At 43.3% G+C, this 22,933-nt stretch overlaps 1 protein-coding gene across 6 annotated transcripts; it reads left to right on the top strand.

Moving 5' to 3' along the window:
• The first annotated feature begins 2,023 nt into the window (after positions 1-2,023).
• rgs14b (regulator of G protein signaling 14b) lies at positions 2,024-21,975 on the top strand. 6 transcript variants are annotated; one of them, XM_031571355.2, is made up of 20 exons: positions 2,024-2,162; positions 2,408-2,530; positions 4,500-4,521; positions 5,732-5,904; positions 6,986-7,078; positions 7,306-7,449; positions 9,324-9,524; positions 10,097-10,208; positions 10,545-10,588; positions 11,120-11,329; positions 11,450-11,526; positions 11,792-11,918; positions 12,039-12,120; positions 14,938-14,990; positions 15,079-15,181; positions 15,508-17,483; positions 20,211-20,296; positions 20,388-20,483; positions 20,731-20,808; positions 21,076-21,975. In XM_031571355.2, the coding sequence occupies exons 1-16, from the start codon at positions 2,094-2,096 to the stop codon at positions 15,825-15,827; spliced, it is 1,953 nt and encodes a 650-aa protein (XP_031427215.1). In that variant the 5' UTR covers positions 2,024-2,093; the 3' UTR covers positions 15,828-17,483; positions 20,211-20,296; positions 20,388-20,483; positions 20,731-20,808; positions 21,076-21,975. The 6 variants fall into 6 exon arrangements, with proteins under 6 accessions (XP_031427215.1, XP_031427218.1, XP_031427217.1 ...); XM_031571358.2 differs by lacking the exon at positions 20,211-20,296 and having other exon boundaries at positions 14,938-14,963; XM_031571357.2 differs by lacking the exon at positions 20,211-20,296 and having other exon boundaries at positions 15,517-17,483.
• The last annotated feature ends 958 nt before the right edge of the window (positions 21,976-22,933 follow it).

Genomic DNA, 22,933 nt, shown 5'->3' with positions numbered 1-22,933 from the left:
TAAAAGGGAAATGTGCCTAAATGGCTAACCTGACAGATTAACGAAAATGCTCATCCATGTACACTGTCCCTGTTAATATGAACTGATAAAGAAATAAAGAAAAACAATGACATTGCACAAATTCATTCATATTGAAACTTTTTTTTCTCATCTCAGAGGACCAACTTGGGGATGAAACACAAAGAAAACTTCACTCTGTACTCTGTTCACTCTCTGAAGTAGGTTTAAAGTTCTTGTTTTGAGACAGAAATGAAACAACACTCCTTTTGCTGTCGTTTCTCTGTGTCTCTCATCAGACTGTCTTTGATGTTCTAATGCTTTGATATTGCTGTCATCTCCAGTGATGTTGGTGTCTCAGTGCAGATAGATGAGGCCCAGGTGAAACCTCCATCTCACCCAAACTCCATCACAGCAACAGACAAGTGGTCTGCTGTGAGCTGAAGCTTTTGAGGCTTGGCAATGACTGACCCCCAAGATCCAGGCTCATATGATCCGGAGGTAAAACCATTCTCTCATTAAAAAATGAATTGTGGACATATGTGTGAGAGATACCCTCCTCTCCGGCAATTACCCGCTTTGGCAATTCCCTTTGTTAGCGACACCAGTAATTGCCACAAGTCCTCAGCATGGCCGCACAAATGCAAGAATAGGACTGATTTGTACTTTTATTTTCATTCTCCTATTCACTCTGTTCAGTTGCCTCTCATCTGGAAGAAATTAATATTTATGACAATAAGTGACTCTAAAGAATACATTTTGACAAATTAATAAAATAGACTGACAAAAGCAAATGAATGGACATTTTTAGTTGTACACCCAAGAAAAACTAGATTGACCAGCGGCCGTGTCAGCCTGACCGAGCACGCTGTGCGTTATTCCATTTGGCCTCTTCACAGATGAGCTGAAATGCAGATGCCTGCGTTGCCAATTCCACTTGTCTGGCCATCCATGAGGGAGACAGGAACGCTGGTCACTCTCCTGATCGCTCCCACTGGCTGCCCGCTGCTCTGATGATGTCACTGGCTGGGAACAGGTGTTGCCATCACACAACACATTAACCACAATTATGCAAATGGTGGCAGGTTTGAGGGCTGGTCTGGGCTTGCTGGGGTTGGTCCAGAGCTGGGTTGAGGGCAGTATGGCCAGTGATCATTGGGATCACTCGCTCCACAAAGCATCCAGGGCATTTAAATACACGATAGCTTGAAATGGGAAGACTTTCAATTAAAATGTTATTTCAGACTAATAGCATCTAGTTTAATAGTTTAACAGACTAATGTTACCGAACTAGATGCTAGCAGGCCTAAAGTAATTTGTGGTTTCACCAGGTGTGCATGATATCATGCTGCTGAGTTGCTATTCAAATGACTGCTGGTAAGGTAGCACAATAAAGAACTCAATGAACTTTACTGCAGTAGCAGCATCTGGGTAGAGTTTCTTAGATGTTCTTGAGGCAAAGTTTGAGAGCACAGACAGTCTTAGCCCACGAACCATAAACATAATTGTAGAGAAAAACTGAGAGTCCAACTAATTCAGAATTCAAGACTAGCACTCTCACCAATTCCTCCTCAGGATGCACTTCATAATGAAATCTCACTAGCTGTAGACAAACTGGTCAAATATATTTGATATCTTCCTACTATTTTGGCTCAATAGTCACCCAATATTTTTTCTGTCTGTGAAATCTGATGATGGGTTTAAAGAAACATTGAGAAGAGGGGCCTGTGGACCCTACCTAGATAGACCTGAATGTTTTAAAATGAGGCGCTTTGAATTTTCTGCCATCACTACCCACTGCAGAGAAAGTAAAATTATAAGCATTCATGTATGCTCTCTCACTCTCTCTCTCTCTCTCTCTCTCTCTCTCTCACACTCGCTCTCTCTCTCTCTCTCTCACTCTCTCTCATTCTCCACCAGTGGTGTTTTCTTATCCAGTGACTTTTATACCGAGCAGAGTTGTGTTTTATGGCAGGGGTGATGTTTGCTTAGCGATAGGCCATGCATGTCGCTCACTATTTCACCTTGCTCTCCCAGTGTGGGCTCCTCAGCCTGCCAGACACGGCACAGTCACCCTGCACCGTCTCACCGCCACGATGGACACCTCGGCTTTCCAGCAACACGGCCAGTCAGGGCGGAAACCAGCAGGCAAAGCCAGGGAGAAGGTAGTAAAGATTTGTCTTTCAAGTGTCTTTTTTGCCTCTGCGTCATTCCACCTGTGTCTGTTTATTCTCATTATTAGGTTACGAGGGATAGCTTGCCTGATTGATGATTACTGCTGTTCAATATCGGTTTTGTTTTATAACATTAATTCATATTAAAAATGTTTTGTTGTGGAATATTAATCAAAGTGGCTTTTTATTATTCCTCACTAATGTGAATTTTATCCTGACGTGGCTGTTATTTACAGAGGACCATGAGCTTCCAGGAGCTCACCAGAGGTTTCAGTCACTTCACCCTCCGTACGTCACTCAGAAGGAAGTCTGCCGAACGCACCGGCATCACTGGCAGTCAAGCACTGACTCTTACAAAGGTGATCCACTTTGACACACACTCCTGTCTTCACCGACTTCTCTGTTCTCCCTCAGATTATCATATTTCTTATACAAAACATGTTTGTACATAAAATCTGAGATGCTTTTTAACTAACATGCTTGCTCATGTACAGTACATTTGGATTGTGTTTAGGCACAGCATAACATTTCCACATTATATTCACCTAAATCATCATTAGCCACATGAGACTGGTTTTATTATTGTATCATTTAATTGTATATATCCTCAAATTAAGAACACTATTCATTGACACCATTCATTTCAGTGAAGGTACAGTGCATTAGTTTGACACTGTCAAAGTCAGAGAGATTTCGGTGTTTATGAAGAGTGCCCACACATCCTCTTGCGGCATGTCGCCATGGCAAGACTTCCTGCTCAAGCAGGAAGTGACTGTGAGCTTACAGCACAGACATTTTAAGACTCAGGATCTCAGGGTGTCCTCAAAGCTCTAACTTTTTCGATGAAACTGGAGATATGTCCTTAAAATTGAACAACACAGGGATTTCCAATGGGCATAAGGTATGGCCATTATATGTGGGACATTCTGATATTTTTTGTGTATTTTGTGGGTGTGCCTGCCCATTCATGTATGCTTGTGTGTGTGCTAGTGTGTGTGTATGTGTATGTGTGTGTGCGTGTGTGTGTGTGTGAACTTATCTGAATTTTGTATGTATGTATTGATATACTTCATAACTGACATATGTATGTCTTGTGGACCAACACTTAGACACTTGAATTTTCTTAAACCGTTTTAATTAGAGCCCAAACAAGTTTTGCCTTGAACTGGGTTTAAAAAAAAATTCTGAAGAGCAGACAAATATGTTCCTCTTTTTGCATGTTGTTGCTGCATGAAAATGTGTCTTTACTGGGAGCAATCTCTTTTGCGGTGGTATTTGAGTGAAGGGCAGACCTGTATTAGAATTTTTTTGGAAATACAGTGTTAACCTGTAATTCCACATCCATTAGTCATGTGATTGATTATACTATCCGGTCACTTTCAAGCGAAGCGGTTTATAGATAAAGCATTAGGCAAGGACGTCTGTTTGAAATGATGCTTTCCCCTCCCAAGGCATCGTTGTGAGATGTCAGACTTGTCTGTTTATGCTTATCCAGCGACCTGAAATTCTAAATGAAATAACTATATATTTTTTTTACGGAGTTTCTGAAGGAATATTAAGAACATTTGTGAGTGAATGTAGAGAAAATGGTAGGTTTGCCTGTCACATGGGACATTTAGGGTAATGTGTTTCCAAGGGACCCTTAAGACATTTAAAGGTGCTAGTTACATTTTAGGAAATGTGAGGGTTCTTTGTATTATCTAGTGAAGTATGGTTGAACATTTTCAAAACTTGGCTATTTTTAAATGTTCTCCTCTGGCCTTACCTGGATCATTCCTCTGAAATATTTGACATTGCTTTATCTCGTGCCTTTTACTCTTTCACTTTGTGTCCTGCTTCTCATTACATCTTCAAATGCATTTTCACTATCATGTTTTTGAATAGTTTCCCTGGTTTAGATATCTGATTTTCAGCCCTCCAGAAGACTAAGAGCAGGGTTTGGATGCCTGTGTGTATTGGGTGTGGGTGGATGGGGTGCGGGGCTCATGGCAGGCCGTGCACATTTTTGTTTTTGCCTAGAATGTTGTCAGCACATCTTTCGGTGCGATCAACAGAGCGTGGGGGACAAGCTAGTGCTTGTCGCTTTCCTGAGTTGGTCTTCCATATTGAGGACAGTCGATAAGCCTGCTCTATGCATTCATGTTTGGACACAGCGCCCCTGACGAGGTAGTCCACGATCCCTTGTTACATACTACAGATGCAGCGCCGCGCGGATGTCTGGGGAGAGGCCGCAAATCTAATGTTGGGATACTTCCTGTTTATGGGTTGTCCTTTATCAGCTTTGAAAGAGTGTTGTAATAACAACCTTTCACTTTTGTTGTTTCACAGACCCTGGCAGCATCAGATGGAGGTGAGTTGAGAATGAGTTTGGAGTTATTGTGACGTAAATTACAATATGCAGTATACAGGGCTGGCCTTTGACATATGTGTGAAACAGTATGTATGGAACAACAATTCCTGTTACTAGTGTGGTCTGCAGTGCCACTTTGGAAATAGTTTGCAGTATGTCCTAATGGAACACAGTAATGATTCTTTAGATACATTTCCTTATTAGCAGACACTTTCATCCATGCAGGTAGACATACTCTGTGGCTGAGAGACATCACACAAAGTCCCTACACAAAATACAGAATGGAGGAAGTACAGTGAATATTTAACAGGACAACATTACATAAACTTATTATTGCTCTGAAGCTGTACAACTAGGGATAATTTGCATCTAATAAGGCATGTCTCTTAACATTGATACAGGCTTAGGAAGAGCATTAGCATATATTTCGTTTTTTAAGGGTTTCCTGTGAAGTGCTGTATGACGTCAAGCGTGTCTGTTAGTGACTAATCTCTCACGCTTTGTGTTTGTGAAGTGATTCTGCTACTCATTCATTGATCTGTTTTAAGACTAGCTGTCACCACAATTACTTCCTTTATCATCACCTCAGCTGACGGCTTTATGTGGGAAAGGAAATCATGTGATCATTCTGTTATGTATTCATGACTATATTTACTAGGTCAAGTCCAAAAAAGTGTAAAGAAGAACAGCCTATGAAACCAGAAAAGTTAATCATTTCTGCCATATTATTCTGTCAAACAAAGCCTAAAGGTTGAATCTATCCATCTATCCATGTTTTAATGCTGGCTCACATTTGGATTTGCTTTAAATGTGTTTTAGATTTGTTCTCAAACTCTCTCCTCTTTCATACAAAATGGAAGGAACACCTAATAAGGTCTGACATTTGGGGTTTGACAGGGATATAAATAGAATAGGTGAACCCGTAATTTTTCTGAATTCTTTATTTCTGAATTAGCTACATGTCTGCCTCAGAGCGCTATATGTCATATCGCCATCAAGTACTAAAGATACTGTAATGGTATAATAAGATAATAAGAGTGCCTCCATATTTAGCTAATCTTACCTGGGTTTTGAAAACCCATTTTGGCACATTGTGTGACAGTGACTACAATATTAGTTGTTGCCTGGATCCACATTACAGTATACCCCACCATGGGTCATGAATTGATTGGCTGAGCCTGTGAGTGACAGCTCCCCTCTGTGTGCCCAGAGCTGAATGTGATGGAGGCGGACGAGCAAGGAGGAGGCAGCCACTGCTCCAGCAGCAACTCAAGCCTGCCCAGCGTGGCCAATGACAGGGCCAGCGGGGTGGACCAGACAGCCAGCTGGGCCGTCAGCTTCGAACGGTTGTTGGAGGACCCCACTGGGGTGCGCTACTTCACCGTAAGTCTCCCGCCTGTTCACACCTCCGCAAACCTGAAAACCAGCGTGGTGCTATACGTTTCTCTATACAGCCATACGTGTACATTCTCTATACATATAGACATTGTATGGCAAGAAACCTTTGCTCATAATTTGCGCAAACATCAAACTTCAGCTTTGGAATGATTTTTCATTCCGCAATGTTTTTTTTTAACAAGTCAGATGTCGAACAGACAGAGAGACGGTTGTAGAGATGGTAATGAGAGGAGAGAAAGCCTTTGTCTAATTCTAGGTTTCCAAATGACTTCTGACATGGTCATTTTTGAAATGGTATAAGGTGTCTGTATGCGCTTATTTTGATGCAAGAGCACACATCTCTACATATATGTGCACGCATAGACGCATGGCACATATGCACATGAAGTCTGTGAGTGGGGGTTTTGTGTGTGCGTGTTTGTCAGGAAAATAGCTGATTACTAATGCGAGTCATCTCAGCCCTCCTCGGGGTGATGTCTGTCTGCGTGCGCCTGGCACCAGATCATGCTCCGCCAGAGGAGCTGATTGTCAATTTTCTGGTGGAATTAGTCTCATAAACAGCCCACACATGAGTCACAGTGTGGGAGACTGAGGAGGCATTTTAAAGAGCCCCTGGCCAGGAGGAACAAGAGGGGCTGGGAGGGGAGGGGAGGGGAGGGGGGGAGTGGAGGGGAGGGGGCTGTGGTACTCAGGTGGCGAGATAAAATAGCATGTGGTGACGGGAACTAAGGGCAATTAATCAATTGACACAAAACTGATTTTGTTTTGTATGATATAGATAGGATCACAACATGTAATACATTCCAGTCACTTCCATTCATACGCTCGATGAATTGATGATCCAAACATGCAAGGGTGTGTTTGACTGCTGAGTAAACTCCAGCCTTCGGTGTACTGTCGGTGGCCATTGCTGCCCTAATAAACGGCTTTTTTTGTAGTTGTTGCACTGACCATAACAGAACCCTTTTCTCCACCCAGACAGACAGACTTGGTGACAAAGATGGGAGTATGGTGCAGCGGGAGTAGCCCTTGTTCACCTCTGTGTTTGGGCGACTTTTCTCCACAGGCTTTCCTAAAGTCGGAAGTCAGCGCTGAGAACATTTTGTTCTGGAAGGCGTGTGAGAAGTTCCGCAGGATCCCCGTGACTCAGCCAGACGAGGTGCAGTGCTGTAGCCCCTCCATCTGAACATTTCTGCATCTCTACAGCTCTATGTTTGGTTTAAAGCAGACTTGAGAGTGCCTCAAACCACTTGATAAAAGTTACATCACACACAACTAATAAAATGAAGGTGCTTCTTTACATGCAACTGATGAAATGAAGACGCTTCATTTTGTCTTTTAGATGCAAAAACAGCCCAACTCACTGATGTTTTTTTCTGTCTCTAGCTTTGCCGGGAGGCTCTATCTATCTACAACACCTACCTCTCAGACAGCGCTACTCTTCCTGTAAACATTGACGACACAGCCCGTGTGAACGAGCAGATCCTCAGAGCTCCCCAGCCAAACATGTTCCAGAAAGCTCAGCAGCAGGTAAGAGTGGCAGCACAGTTAGGGACCAACACTGAGGTCATATTTGTAGGACCGACTCTGAATTACTGTCTTGTGGTCACCAGTGCTCAGAGTGAGCGCTCAGTGGTGTCTGTTCTCCAAGGCGAGGAGGAGGAGGAGGTGTTTTTCAGGTGTTAGTGAGGAAATAGGTAGAGCAGGGCTGAAGTCAGCAAATTAGTTAATACTGTAATAGAGATGAGTAAATACTGTAATAGAGATGGAACACGGTCAGTGCTGGCCATGTTTGCTCATCCACCTTTCATCAGTTTACTAATTTCATTATTTTCATAAACGTGCAGTGTAAGTAAAGCTGTGATTTTCCACATGAGATGAAATTGACTTTGATAATACATTGACAAAAAAATACGTTTCCCAATTTGATTCCTTTTTTCCCCTGAACGGGGCTAATTAGAGCTAATACGCTTGATAAAAAGGATGTCCACTTGAAAGTTGCCCACAATTTTAAATGTAGTCCTAAGAAACTTTTAAGCATCTAAGGACTTTTTTGTTAAATGGATTTAGAGAAGACCAAAGGGGATCTCCAATGGGTTTTACCTCACAATGTCCATACTTCTTCTACACGTTTCTTCTCCACATTTCTTCTAATAATAATTAAGACCTTTGTCAGGTTTTTAATGGCACACACGACACACACACGTGCATATATGGAGGCGACACAGGACACACACACACACACACACACAGGTAAGCCTGAGGTAGCGGTGAATTTATTTTCTGCTTTTTCCCATCCTGGACTGTCCTTCCTCAAGGACCCCCCCAGGAGCAGTGGGCAGCTTGTAGCGCCCGGGGACCAAGTGAAGTGAACTGTCCATCTTTGGTCAGGGATGGACATGTGTTCTGTTATTTTGCATGTTTTTTCTGTTGGGGTCCTTAGTGGAGGAAACCCCTTGTGAACACGGGGAGAACATGCAAACTCCACACAGAAAGGCCCGGGAGATAGCCCACTTGAGCACTGTGCACTCTGGGGAGGACCTGCCCCCCAGAGCCAACAGCGCCCCATGCGGGAATCGAACCCATGACCTTCTTGCTGTGAGGCGGCAGTGCAAGCAACTGAATCACCGTGCCACCGGCACGTTCTACAGGGACAAGCAAAAAATAACCTAATAATGTATTGCTGAGCTAAATTCCTTTCTTTATGAACAGTCTGAAAAGTCATTCAAAAACATTCAAAGCTCTTGATGCACCTCATGCTGAAAGCACAATCGTTCATAATCATGGCACTTTGCACATCAGAATTGATCTGTCTGAACAAATTCATGTCAAAATCAATGGGCTTAGCCTTAATGCCTCTTATTTCATTTCCTTTCATTTCAACGTAGCCCTTTTGAAATGCACCGTCAGGCAGGGCTGCACACATCCAGCTATGAAGATGGCAAAGTCAATAAATAACTCATGATGACATTGGCTGTTAGTATGCAGAGCACTTCAATCCCTACTTTCAACGGAATAATGTTTATATTGCTGCCTCAAAAAACATTCCGGCTTGTATTCCTGCAAAAAAATAAAAAGAAACTGGATTCTATCTCAGCGAGCTGTGGGTATATAAAAAAGATAGTGTCAGATGATACAGTGAGAGGGAAAGAGAGAGAGAGATAGCAATAGAGATAGAGCTCATTATGCATATATATACAGTATAGAACATCACCATAGCTTTCATTCTTATTTCCTGTTGGAATATAGCGCTTAAAATGAGTAAAAGTAATCACGATATTCATACTCAACAATCACTCATAGTAGATGCCATCTGAACTGTAATATCCTCCTCCCTCATTTCACCGCTCTCTCTCTCTCTCTCTCTCTCTCTCTCTCTCTCTCTCTTTTTCTATTCCTTTCAGATTTTCAAGCTGATGAAGTTTGACAGTTACGCTCGCTTCGTCCGTTCCCAGCTCTACCAGAGCTGCATGCGGGCCAACGTGGAGGGCAGGCCCCTGCCTGACATTGGACCCCGCTCCAAGGCCCCTGCAGCTAAGAAGAGTGCAGCTCCAGAAAGCTCCTCCCTGAGGGACCAGCAAAAGCCTGAACCAAAACAGAAGGAGGTAGGGCGTGAGATGAGGGGGGCATTTGGGCATTTTCTGGCTTTCTTTTGCTGACTGCTGCCAGAACAAGGCGAAGATTCAACTTTTTTCAGCTTCATAAGCCTATTTATAACCATATAGTATTGATAAGTATTGTCAAGAACCTTAGGTGGAAGTTAGTTGTTTTGACTCTTGACACAGGTCTTCTAGCTGATGGCTTGGATGTTAGTGGACTTTTCCCTGCCGCTCACAGATGTATGCGTTTTCTTTTCCTCTGGGTGATGACAGACAGTTTTCATGAATAGAGTAGTAATAGCTGCCAGAATGGAAGGAAACTGTTGCCACACCAAAAATGTTTTGAGTGAAAACCACTTATCTTTAATAGGAGTGTCTGTGTGTGTGTGTGTGTGTGTGTGTGTGTGTGTGTGTGTTCGTGTGTGTGTGTGTGTGTGTGTGTGTGTGTGTGTGTGTGTGTGTGTGTGTGTGTGTGTGTGTGTGTGTGTGTGTTCGTGTGTGTGTGTGTGTGTGTGTGTGTGTGTGTGTGTGTGTGTGTGTGTGTGTGTGTGTGTGTGTGTGTGTGTGTCCATCTACAGAAGAGCAAAGCTAAAGCAGGCAGGTCTGCAGCTGCTGATGCTGAGGAGGAGCGGAGGAAGGTGCCGGTCCAGAAATGGGAAAAACGACAGGAAAAGACAGCACCATGGGGAGGTAGAATCTCCTTCAGCTCGAATAGGATTTAAATCACCTGATACTATCACTTCCCCTTTATCTTTTTCTTGATTCTCATTATATTTTATTGGGAATTATGAATGGGCTCTCTGTGCTATGTGCAGATGACATTGAATAAGTATCTTAGAGCACTGGAAAGACACACATTTTATGAGTGTGGTCCTGGCATCTATGGTGCTGAAGCTATCATTCTGCCACACTGCTAGACTGACTTTTTGCAAATCATGTATTTATATTTTAGTGTATTGTATGTGTCTTTGTTGACTGTGTATGCTAATGTGCCAGCTTTTCACCACAGTCCTGTTTTCTTAACAGATTCTCCCACTACAGTAAAAACAGGAGGGCTTTCGCGCAATGAAGTGAGTTTTGATTATTAAGAAAAAAAAAAAAGACACATTCACTTTTATGGACAGTGTGTTGTACGGTCATCAACCACTAGTATATTAGTATATTTACTGCATTTAGAATTCAACCACTTTTCTCTGTTCTCTATGCTTAGCTTACATTGCGGTGCGGCTAGGCTTTGCTGAAGCTGGGTTGTTTAGTTCCTCTGGGCAGTGTTCAGACAGCCACAGAGATAGAGACGTGATCTTTTTGGTGTATTTTCAGTTTTGCTTTGTTCATGCACTGATCCAGTGTCGACTTCTCCAGTGTTTTCTGAATTGATCTGCCAAAGTTCCACAAGCTCTCTCCCTCTCCCTCTCTCTTCCTCTCCCTCTCTCCCTCTCTCCCTCTCCCTCTCCCTCTCCCTCTACCCTCTCCCTCTCTCTCTCTCTCCCTCTCTCTCTCCTTCTCCCTCTCTCCCTCTCTCCCTCTCCCTCTCTCTCTCTCCCTCTCCCTCTCTCTCCCTCTCTCTTCCTCTCTCGCTCTGTCTTCTTATGCCCCTGAAGATGGAGCGGCTGGGGGCTCAGCTGATGGAGAGTGAGCGTACGGTGGCCCGGATGGCAGATAAGTACTGCTGCGTGTACCTGCCGGACGGCACGGCCTCTCTGATGCCAGCACGGCCTGGCTTCACCGTACGCAACATGCTGATGGGCTTGTGTGAGAAGAGAGGCCTCCCTCTCAGAGACATCAGCATCTACATGCAGGGCAAAGACAAGGTCTGATATCTGACACACACTCATACATACACACACACACACACACACACACACACAGAAACAGCATACATATATATACGTGTTTTTTCTCTTTTGTGATCCAAGATGCTTCTTTTCCAGAAACCTCTCTCTCTAGACCAGGACAGTTCAGTACTGAAGGATCAGCAAGTAGTTCTGGAGATTCGTGTCACATTAGCGTGAGTATTCACTTCCAGAGCGCTCTTCTATACGTCATCCCCATGTCTGCTGTAAAGCAACCAGTCACAGAGCTTTTCTCACATCGGCGGCCATGTGACCAATTTTTCTGCTTAGTCATGGATGTCAAAAAAAGGAAGTGCTGGTCACGCTATTAAGGCTATCACCCGATCACTAACCTGACTTTTAGGTCAGCAGGTTCTCATTTTCATTTCTTAAAATGGAGTACATCTAACACCGGCAGCAATACGTTTTCAAATGTTTTAGGGTGAAAATTGCGTTCATGGGGAAAACTGTGACAATTGTGGCAAAGTCTAACAAGACTCTACAGGATGCCCTCTCTACCATTCTTCAGAAGTACAACCTACGACCTCATGAGGCCATTGTCACCATGGTGAGCACAGCCAACGGTACACACTGTACTGTTTCCTGCAGGGCTGGGAAGCTTGTGTGGCTTTACTCACAGAGAACAGATGACAGATCTCGCTGTAACCTCCTTTCCTTTGTGTGACAGAGCGAAAGCAGCGAGATCTTAAACATGAACATGACGGTGATGTCTCTGGCCAACCAGACAGTCATACTTGACAGAGCAAAAGGCAAGTATGTTACCCAGTCAGAGAATGTGTATAAATGCATTACACGCTAACTAATTAAACAGTCCTTTTCAGCAAACTGTCCCTGTATGCCGGAATATAATTGATATACAGTATTTACTGTTGTTATCTTCCATGCAAACGTGTTTTTACAGATTGTATGATATCTTCATTCTTTTACCAAATTTGGCTGGATTATCCTCATACTATTTGTGTTTAGAATGTTGTGGGAGTTTCCTTTCAGTCAATTCACTTGGTGCAACACATATGAATAGAATGGGATATCACACCCTCGCGTGACTGGCTGAAGACACCTCTGGGCAGACGACACATGGTGACGTGGGGAGGCCACACCTGCCAGACAACCACCGTGTCCTCCTCAGCTCAAGCTCTCTTCACCTGGCTGTGAAAACCTCAACCTTGCTCCGCCTGTCTAGCTCGCTAGCTGGTTTTTAAGTGTAGCAAATTAGCTATTTCTACCAAAGCAGTTAAACTGTTCCAAACAGGATTTGTTTGTTGCTGCATCAACTTTCTGTTGGACGCTGTTTTGGAGAGTTGTTTGCCAAAGTGTGGCATGTCTCCAAATAGTTAATGGTTGTTTAGCATGAACTCACTGCCTACATCGACTGCCACAAAACCAGGCATTCGACTCTGTCCTCAGGGATGCAGTGTTTCTATCCATTTACCTACTGCTATTCAGGTGTCGTTTTACTTGAAAAAGAAGCAGATGGAGGCGCTACTAAGCATCCTACCCAGACGTGATGCTAAACCCATTGCATAATGCTCTAATTGCATCTCCCAATGTGCCGCTGAAGCAGCCGTCAGACAAGGATCCTCATCAGTCGGCCTGGCACAAGTTTCCCCCACCTGCCCTCCGTAAGGACACCATGATGAGAAGGAAGAAGCCAAATTCTACCTAGTTACGGCTTCAACAAGGAAGAAGCCAAATTCTACCTAGTTACGGCTTCAACATGGAAGAAGCCAAATTCTACCTAGTTACGGCTTCAACATGGAAGAAGCCAAATTCTACCTAGTTACGGCTTCAACATGGAAGAAGCCCAATTCTACCTAGTTACGGCTTCAACATGGAAGAAGCCAAATTCTACCTAGTTACGGCTTCAACATGGAAGAAGCCAAATTCTTCCTAGTTACGGCCCCCTAGCCCCCAGTTCAGGCGCATTAAACGAAAGGTGTGTCCGTTGTTGCAACAGTGCTTCAAATAAAACATGTTCGCGTTCATTCAGATTCACACCAAGTGAGCCTAAATACATGCAGTGTTCAGCCCCTTCTTTCTCTACAAGAGGGTGTCAACACCCTCTGGAGCTCTCCACCAACAGGTCACTTTGCATCACAAATCATGCACTGGTACGCATGTGCAGTGTTGCCTTGAGTCTACGGTTGCCAGCAGTGTGGAGTGGTCCGTATCTCAGAGCTCCATATGAACTTTCTAGAGCTACTAACAGTTCTTTTAGCTCTCAAGCTTTTTCTCCCAGCTCTACAGGACCATTGTTTTTCTAATCAGGACAAACAACTCAACAGCCGCATCTTATATAAACAGACGGGGGGATGGACACGCTCCCCTCCCACTTCTGGCACCGTCTCACTCTCTCCTGACCTGGAGCAGTGTGCATCTGTTGTCAGTCAGGGAGACTCATGTCCCCGGTTATCTCAATCTTGGGGCGGGGGATTGGCAGAAAACGCACACTGTCCACTGTTCTTTTCGAGGCAGGATGCCAGCGCTCTGCCTTGGAGTGGACGTTCTGGCACACAGATGGCCGAGGTGTCTTCTATACGCATGACCTGGAGCGGGTGCATCCGGAGGGCCGCTCCTTGATTAGGATGATTCCCTGTTGGCCAGCAAAGTCATGCTGAGATAATCAGTCTTCTGGCAGACGAGCCTTGGTCTCTCCCGCTTTGCAGGGACCTCTTGTCTCAGGCGCTGAGGCAGACAATTCATTCCCACCCACAGCTGTGATGCCTACAGGCCTACCTGCTGATTGGTCAGGTCCAGCGGCTAAGAGGTTGCCTTCTTTATTATTCAAAGCGCTAGAGCCTCCTCCACTAGAGACCTCTATGTGGCGTGCGTTTGAGTACTGGTATCAGGCCTCATTTCTTTTCATTGTTTTGGATCAGGGCCGATCTTTTTCAACATTAAAGGTATACCCAGCCTATGTCAGCCATATTGGCTTTGATGGGGTGTTGCCAGTGGCCTACCTGCTTGCTATGCAAGTGTCCTCTCCTTTTGAACCAGTGGAGTCTGTGGACATAAAGCCCTTATCCTACAAGACTCAAGCAAACCGTGTGTCTGATATTCATGAATTATCTGTGCATCCTTCATCCACCTAGTTTGCACCTCATAGGGCTTTGGATTGATTTGCCCAGTGCCCAGTGTTGCGTAGTACATATATTTCATTTGCTCATTCCACTGGGGGGATGGCAGCACCCTGAGTGTGTGTGTCTGTGGACGTGTGCTCTGCTACACCATGGGCATCCTCCCACCACACCTTTGTACGCTTCTGCCGCTTGGATGTCATCATCGGTGACTTCCTCCCTCCTTTCTACTGTATCGGTGGGGTGTTCATGTTCTGTTCAGCCTCAGCTGCAGTGGGCTGGGATTATAGGTCCCACACTATTTGTGTTGTACTGAGTGAGTTGACTGAGAGGAAACCTAAGGTTATTCAAAGAACCACTGTTCCCCAAAGGAACAACACCTCGGGCACCTGTATTAAGAAATGACATTGTTGCACTCCTCTGAAATTCTGTGTAGCATAAGTGAGTGACCAACTGAATCGGCTCTCTTTACAAACTGTTATTTTTCAGATGACATCCCAGGTAGCACTACCAAAGTAAGTGTCTCCAGCCCAGGGCTTCAAGTAAGTTGAGAAACACTGTCTTTGGAATATCCATTTCACGTGAACTTAAAACCTTGAGTGGTCACTGAGGAGAGTCTGACCTTTCCAGATGAGAAGAGGGGGCATCGCAGACGTGGACATCAGCTCCTCTGGGGTCAGAGGAAATGCCAGACAGAGGAACCCTGGCCTGCGCAGAACCTACGATATGGACGGTATAGACAGACATTATACCTATTACAAACTGTGGTTAAGAAATGTGTTTTAAGCTCATATATCTTTTCGTGTAAATGTTTCATGCTAGTGTTAATACTACTGGATAATTACTCTCACTGTAATTGAGATTCTATTTTAAAACATCCAGCACATATTTGCTAGTCTTGGTTGCTGTGATGGATGGATGGATGGATGGATGGATGGATGGATGGATGGATGGATGGATGGATGGATGGATGGGTGGATGGATGGATGGATGGGTGAAAGTGATGTTTATTGTCTCTTGCCTCTCTCCTTCCTGTCCTGGTGGTCATTGCACTGTGAGGGTCTGCAGGGCTGGTGGAGCTGTTGAACAGAGCTCAGTGGTGCAGCGCCGACGACCAGCGGGGCCTGCTGAGCAAGGAGCACCTGATGCTGCCTCAGTTCCTGCAGCAGCCGCTGCCCGAGGAGACGGACGAGGGCACGGGCGAGAGGGACAGACTAGCGGAGGAAAGCAAAGCGGGTTCTTCTAGCTGCCCGCCAGAGATGGCCGGCACGATGCCCTCGCTGCCCCCTACGGGGTTGGAGGTGCCAGGGAAGGCCATGCCCACAGATGGACTGCCTGACAGCCAGAGCTCAGGCCCTGCCAGAGAGACTGTGGTTTGAGGGCCAACGTTTGTTTGAGCCAAAATGGACCTATGAGTATTTTTATCTCTTCAACTACAGTGACTGTTTAATGACAAGATGAGTATTTATTGGAAATTACTGGTTATGTGAAAGATGGAATGTTATTTTACTATGGCCCTGTTGATATGTTTTTTTTTTTTGCTGATTTTTCATTTCCTGGTAGATTCCTTAATGTGCCAATCCAGTCAAATACATCACATATTTTACATTGCAAAGAATTGTCAGTATCCAGAGATTGCTGCCTATTTGGAGGAGAAACCAAAAAACTGAGGTGTACAACAGCACATGGTCTGTCTCTTGTTGTGTCTCTTTCATACACAATATTCAGTCATTCTGTCTGACAGTCCTTCCCACTGCACTGTAAAGATACTATGCCATAATATGCCTCTCCTAACTATGCTCTCCATCGCAGCTTTCATCAAATAACTGTTGTCATACTGACAACGTTTTTGTTACCCCAGAATAGCAACAGGACAATTAACATCTTACCACTGTTCATTTCAACTAGTGTATAGATGTGGTAGATCGCCTATAGTCCATCAAGGCTATCGAGTTCTTCCTTCTGACATCTATCTAACCTTGTGTTAGAAATAAAGAACCAACCCCTACATATACATTTCTAGCCATGATAGAGTGGACCTGTGCTTACTGTGAGCACTGTAAATGTAATTTGTACTGACACTAGTGGTGTTTCAGTATAACTTTATCCTATAGCGGATGTACGCATGCCGTTACCACGGTTTCCAGTGGTCTGGCTGACCCTGGGTCAGGCCCTGATCTTGGCATTTCGGCAGGATCCATCCCAGAAAAAGCTGCCATCTTAGCTGTGCCATGGTTTTCTGAGGCGTAACCTTATGCTGGTTTTGAAGTGTTTGAAGCTGGACACACAGCTATACCATTGGACGGAGGTTGTGACTTGAGAGGATATATCTGCTGAGAGTGATGAATTAAAGGAAATAAATGAATAAAATCTCCCCTAAAGTTCTATTTTTGGCATTTGAGTACTTTTTAATGCTTATTGCCTTGCATTGTAGATGTATGTTTCTGTACATATATGTATTTCAATGTATGTTTTTGGCAGCACATCTTAGACAATGCCATGTTGTAATATTTCTCTGTCAGTATTATCATATATGAGACATTTGTGATTAAACAGCTTATTTTCCATACACAATGACAGTCATAATGCATCTAACCATAGGATTCAAGGCTGGACTGGAGTCTGAGCACACACTGAGAGAGCACATTTTGAACAGAAGTGGCTAATCAATTCAATGACTGAGATACTTAGACTGAAAGGGAAGGGGGAATTTGAAAGAGTATAAAATCAAGACAGCATCCATGAGGTGTGTAGAGAGAGAGAGAGAATGGGGGGAGGGTAGGGTTGGGGAAAAAGAGACATTGTTTTAAAAAAAAGACTTGGAGAGAGGGAGGGAAGGGAGAAAAGGTTTTGGTACTTGTCTTCCCATTGCGTAGCCGTGCAGTCCTCCAGTACAGCGTTGTGTCATCACTGAAGCAGTTGGAATCCGTCTGCATCAGCGCAGTGTTTGCATTGTGTGATGCTGAATGAGGAGAAGCTGTCAGTTGCATGGGGAGAGAGACATTGTGTGGACTAGACTGAACAAACAGAGAGAGGTAAGGCTGTTCTGACACACAAAATCATAGTGATTTTTGTCGCTAGTATTATTTTGATAATATTACACCATTTCTATTGGTTTTAATCTGTGGTTTAAATAAATGTGTTCATACCATTAAAAAACATATTTCTTTTGCACTCTTAAATGTATGCAGATGCCATTGCATGGCCTTGCCTGGTTACTGATGCAGCAACAGATGCTATGCGATTTCATGCACGCAACAGATGCTATGTGATGAGAGAAAACATATTTATTGAAGGAAGATGTATTTGTTTACACATAGATGGCTGTAAATGGCCCGCTGGTTCGTGGAAAAGTGTTAATCAAATGTGTGATATCTAGTGTATGAGCAGGGGTAAAGGAGTAGCACATGAAAAGTATGTACATTCTCACCAAATGTCAACAAGTATATTTCCAAGTCTTTAAATGTTAAAAGTCATATTTTCACTGGTAGTCTATGCATGTGAGGAATGGGCAGAATCTACTTATTTACTTTGTAGAGTAAGTATTCTATGCTTAATTTCAAAGATGTTGATTAATAGCTTGTACAATATAATGTTTTTAATTATGCCCCCCCCTTCAACTTATTCTTCCTCAGAGGAGTAACCCTTCTGGGAAAACCCAGACAGCCAAACACCCCTTTCCACTTCGAATATGTGCTGGATATATTTCCACAGGGACCTATGAGTCATTTTTTTGCATTTGCTATAGTTTATATTGTAAGACCCCGCCCAAGGGGGGCATCTCCCCAACAGTTCTTTTTTCTATGTAGGCAGTCTCCCTGTGGCAGACTGTTGCCATGGTGACTCCATTCCATCTGTGCTAGCTTTCTAGAATCGCTTTTACTGGCATGAATATCTGAACTGATATGCTGATGAGATAAGACTGAGACTGTACAAAAGAAGTTAATGGGAGTAGTTTTAACATTTGAGACTATAGGCCTCTAACCAATTTCATTGTATGCATTTGAATAGGCCTACTTATATTGCTTAAATGACAACAAAACATCTACAGTCATTTAAAATATTTTCTTTCTATAATTTCTAAAATGACCACACACACACACACACACACACACACACACACACACACACACACACACACACACACACACACACACACACACACACACAGTGAATGTTGAGCTCATCTGCATGTTAAGAGCTGAGAGTAAAGGCAAGGTCTTGAGAGTTACTGTTTGTCGTAATGCCATCTGCAGCAAGCTTCCTCCTTTCAGTTTCAGCCTTGTCTATCTGAGCGCAACATGCTGTCTGCATAGGTCAAGAAACACAGCTGGCTCTAATAAAACTCAATTCTCAAATGATTACAAGTAAACATCCTCAGGAGGCCTTCTGAGTGAGTAGTGTTTTTTTTTATGTTTGTCTCCTCTGCACCTGGGTTTGTGGTCGCAGCTGACAAATATCATTTCATCAATGTTCATCTCTGAGTGAATAAACAATAGGTTTCTTGTAAACGGAACCAAAAATACACACACATTACCATCAACTCCACATCAGCCTGCACAACACTGAAGCAGATGGGGCCAGCTTGCACACGCGTCATGTTCTTCATCCTAAGAAGATCAATTGGCTTTACCCTGAGCATGTAGGTGTATTCAGCATCACAGCTACACCATCACAGCTACACCATCACGCTATTTTGCTGAAATTGTAATTAGTTCATTGCTTTCATATGGGCTTATCTAGGAGCACAGGCAACATGCCTGAAAGTGCTGCCAGTGACTCAGTCTCATGCAGACATTTCTTTTCTCTCCTCTCCTCTCCTCCTCCCCTGCCTCTGGAGGCTGTTATTCTTTTTTCACTGTAAAAGCTGTAAGGTTTTTACCTTTTTTCCCCATTATACTTTCTAAGAGAAAGACTTTTTTGTTAAACCGTCAAGGACAGCACTTAACTCCCACTCACCACGTGTCAGACAGGAAAAAACCTTTAAGTGGGAGGGGCCTCACTTTGTCAGTCTGTCTGGCCCTGACTGAAGTCCTGATGTGGGCTTACAGGCTGGCATCAGTGACTGACTGAAGGGCGACTGGCCCTAGTCTTCAATTCACTGGTCCTCACTACTCTTCACTGATTTCTACTGCTGTATTTAGGGTTCTATGCAACAATTTGCCACTTTTTGAGGTACCTTTTTCTAGGCAACGTATTTTGGTATCACTTTCAAATTAATTTTGATAGGATGTGGTCATGTGAAGGACAGAAACAAAGCTGTCTTTCCCACTTGTCATCTACGATATGCACAATATAGTTCTGCGTCCCAGGCTGAAAAACCCGCAAAAATGTGAGAAAAACTTTCTCAGCACGGCATTGCCAACATCACCAAAAGACATGGACTAGGCTGTTGGTGGATCAGAGGCAGCAGAAGGCAGCAGAAGGCAGCTGAAGTGTATGGATGAGCCAACTGTGGCCAATATAATACAGTACACTCTGTTGTGATATTGGCAAATGTGCTCCCTATCTCCCCAGACAATCAGTTAGCTAGCTCTAGGATTTGCCCTTCACTCGGAGCAATTCTTTTTAGTAACCCAGGAGGCGACTCAGAATCAGAATAACAAATAGGTTTATTGCCAAGTAAGTTTTCACATACAAGGAATTTGTCTTGGTTGTGTGGCTGTGTGTGTAAAAAGGGGAACAACATAAAAGACTGTATTTCCCCACAAAAGAAAAAAAGAGAGATGATACAAATCTGAAAATGAATGTGAATATTCCAGGTAGCCAGTGGTATGGAACGGAATGAAACTGTGAGGATTCCACTAGTCCTAGCTCCATTGAATGCCCTCGGACCGAAGCACTACATGTACGGAAATGTTGCATTGGTTTGCTCTCCACATTGTTTCACAGTTTTGGATAAAGTATGAAATATGTTTCATATCATTTTTCTTCACTAGGGAAGACTAGGACCAGGACCAAGTCATACATTCAACTCCAGCCAGAACCCGATCACAAAGATCTTGACCACAGTTATGGACCAAACAGAGACTAAAGTGAGTACCTAAGTTTGGTTTTTGTTTGAAACAAACTCATGTCACAGTCACAGTATTTTTTTTTTGAGGGATAAAATCTTCAGTGCAGGTTGTGACGAGCTCCTTCTGAACAGATCTCCTTTTGTAACTGTTTAGTGAAGGATTAACGAACAATGGGCTTTCTTGTTAACATTAATGCTGAATCTAATGAAAATGAATTGGATTCAAGCATATATGTATGAATATATGTAACGTGTCTTTGAATCAGGTGCAGTCTGCATGTCCACAGAAGCAATCTGCAAAGAGCAGATCCAAGTCCACAGAGGAGGAAAATCGATCGAAGAAGGTATGCTCTAAATGAAATGGCCATAGCATGCAGTAGGACCGAATAACAAACTCTGAGGTAATGATCTGATGTGGTTGACGACAAATTGCACTGTAACTTGTGACTGAGAATGGCGGTCATTATCATTGTTACAGTGTTGAGACCGTGTCTGCTTGTCTCTAGTGCCACCTGGTGATCGAGGTAGACACAGCAGGACAAACTCTTCACAGTGTACATGTCTGGGTCAAAATGAGGTCAAGTATCATGCATCCTTTCCCTTTTCTTTAGACATTCCACACTCCCCAGAAGTCTCTCCCGGTGCAGACCGACATTGAGAATATCAAGATGGATTCAGCACCGCCTACGTCCTAAAACACACATCTCTCCAAGTGCAGAATCCAGTTGAGAGCAATAGAGAAAACAATTTAACATTAACGTTCAATATCTTATGCTCATTTGTAACTTATGTTGGGTTCTTCATCAACCATGGTACTGTGAGCCTTAATTTGAATAACACTGATGCTCTTAATAAACTTGATCAATAAAAGTGTTAAATAGATGCACCCTATTCTCTCGTGCAGATTCTACTTTATTTATATTCCTGATTTTACCGTCCAGTTGGGGTCTGTTCCATGGGGTTCATGGTCCGACCTTCATGTGTGGGGCCTAGTAGTAGTCCTGTGCGCAGAGAGCCAGTGACTACAGGGATGACCACTGAGTGAGGGGTCTGAGTTGGGTAAAAGGTAATTTGGTCATGTGTATCCTGAAGCTTATGGTCACCAACAGTAAAATGGTCTTTTGATCATGTCTATCGCCCGACTGTACAAGACAGTCATGATTAGCAACTATGATTAGAATAGAAGGTGTATTTCACTAATGGGACAGGAATCTGCATTAGAGTGGTATTACAATATCAACTTTGTATGGTGGATCACCACCTTTGTAAGTTCACTGAGACCAATTTATCTGACTCCATTACATTATACTGTTATTTGTTATTTGTCATTATACTGACATTCTGTTTGTTAATCTTGTTGTGCTACAAAGACAAAGCTAATATGAATGATGTCTGGCCCAGGGTTCTGATGATATTCGTGTTTTATTCAAAGTTTCAGTTTTGGGTGACCATCTTTTTAACTGTGGAGAGTCAATGGATGTATTCGTAATAATAAAGAATGCAAACTTAAATGACCCTCTCTTCTAAATATGTGTGTGTGTGTGTTTTGAGAGAGAGAGAGAGAGAGAGAGAGAAAGCGAGAGCTATGACATCAGCTGTTCATATTTCACAGAAGTGAAGAAGTGTTAGTCTGTAAACTAGCACACACATGACAACTCTAAAGATAACTGAATGATAAAGTTATATCTCAACACAAATTATAATAACTAGATTTATGACTTGTGTTTCTTCCTCTACATGGTGTATCAAGATATACCTCAACTTTTTTTCTTGTTTATGTTAAATTATCTTGCCCATATAAGACCAATCTTTACGAGAACTGACTGTGTTTCCTTTCGTATTCAATAATTACAATTCAACCACGTGTGAAATGTGCTGGATGATAGGTTACATGGCTCAGAGAGATGTTAAATATTATCTTATGCCTAAGGTAACCAGGCTGACTCTCGTTCAATCATCTTCAAAGTCTTTGGGTCTTGGTTCTGACAAAGGTAAGAGATCTTTCACTGAACTCTTTGTGTCTCAGGATATTCTTACAATAGACCTCTAGTCTTGTTGTTTGGGAAATGAAGTCTTTCATTCCACAGAGCAAATGGATTTCCTGGCAGTCGTGATTTAGATGTGCTTATCGAGGCGTTACATTACATCAGATGACAGCTACTCTGACTGACGTGATGGAACTATTTCCACACATGGATAAAACATGCTTAAATGAAAGGCGGAAAAAAGTGATGAGCCTCTCAGCTGAAGCAGCTTGATGGCTTTTTCATAGAAAAGCCTTTCATTAGGTTTTCAGAATTTGGGGGAAGAGAGAAGAGCATTTCAAGGGCACAGTGGGTGATCAGCCTGCCCTTATATGTGTGCCCCCCACCGCTGTCTGCTTTAAAAAGATACAATTGCTCTGTCACGTAACGCTGCAGAATTAGAAATTGCCTCCCAGATCTTAACCTTAGGGGGAGTGCTGCCTGG

This window comes from Clupea harengus, chromosome 8 (genome assembly GCF_900700415.2).
Source record: "Clupea harengus chromosome 8, Ch_v2.0.2, whole genome shotgun sequence".
Lineage (NCBI taxonomy): Eukaryota > Metazoa > Chordata > Actinopteri > Clupeiformes > Clupeidae > Clupea > Clupea harengus.
The sequence above is the reverse complement of the archived record's forward strand: the minus strand, read 5'-3'. Positions and strand labels throughout refer to the sequence as shown.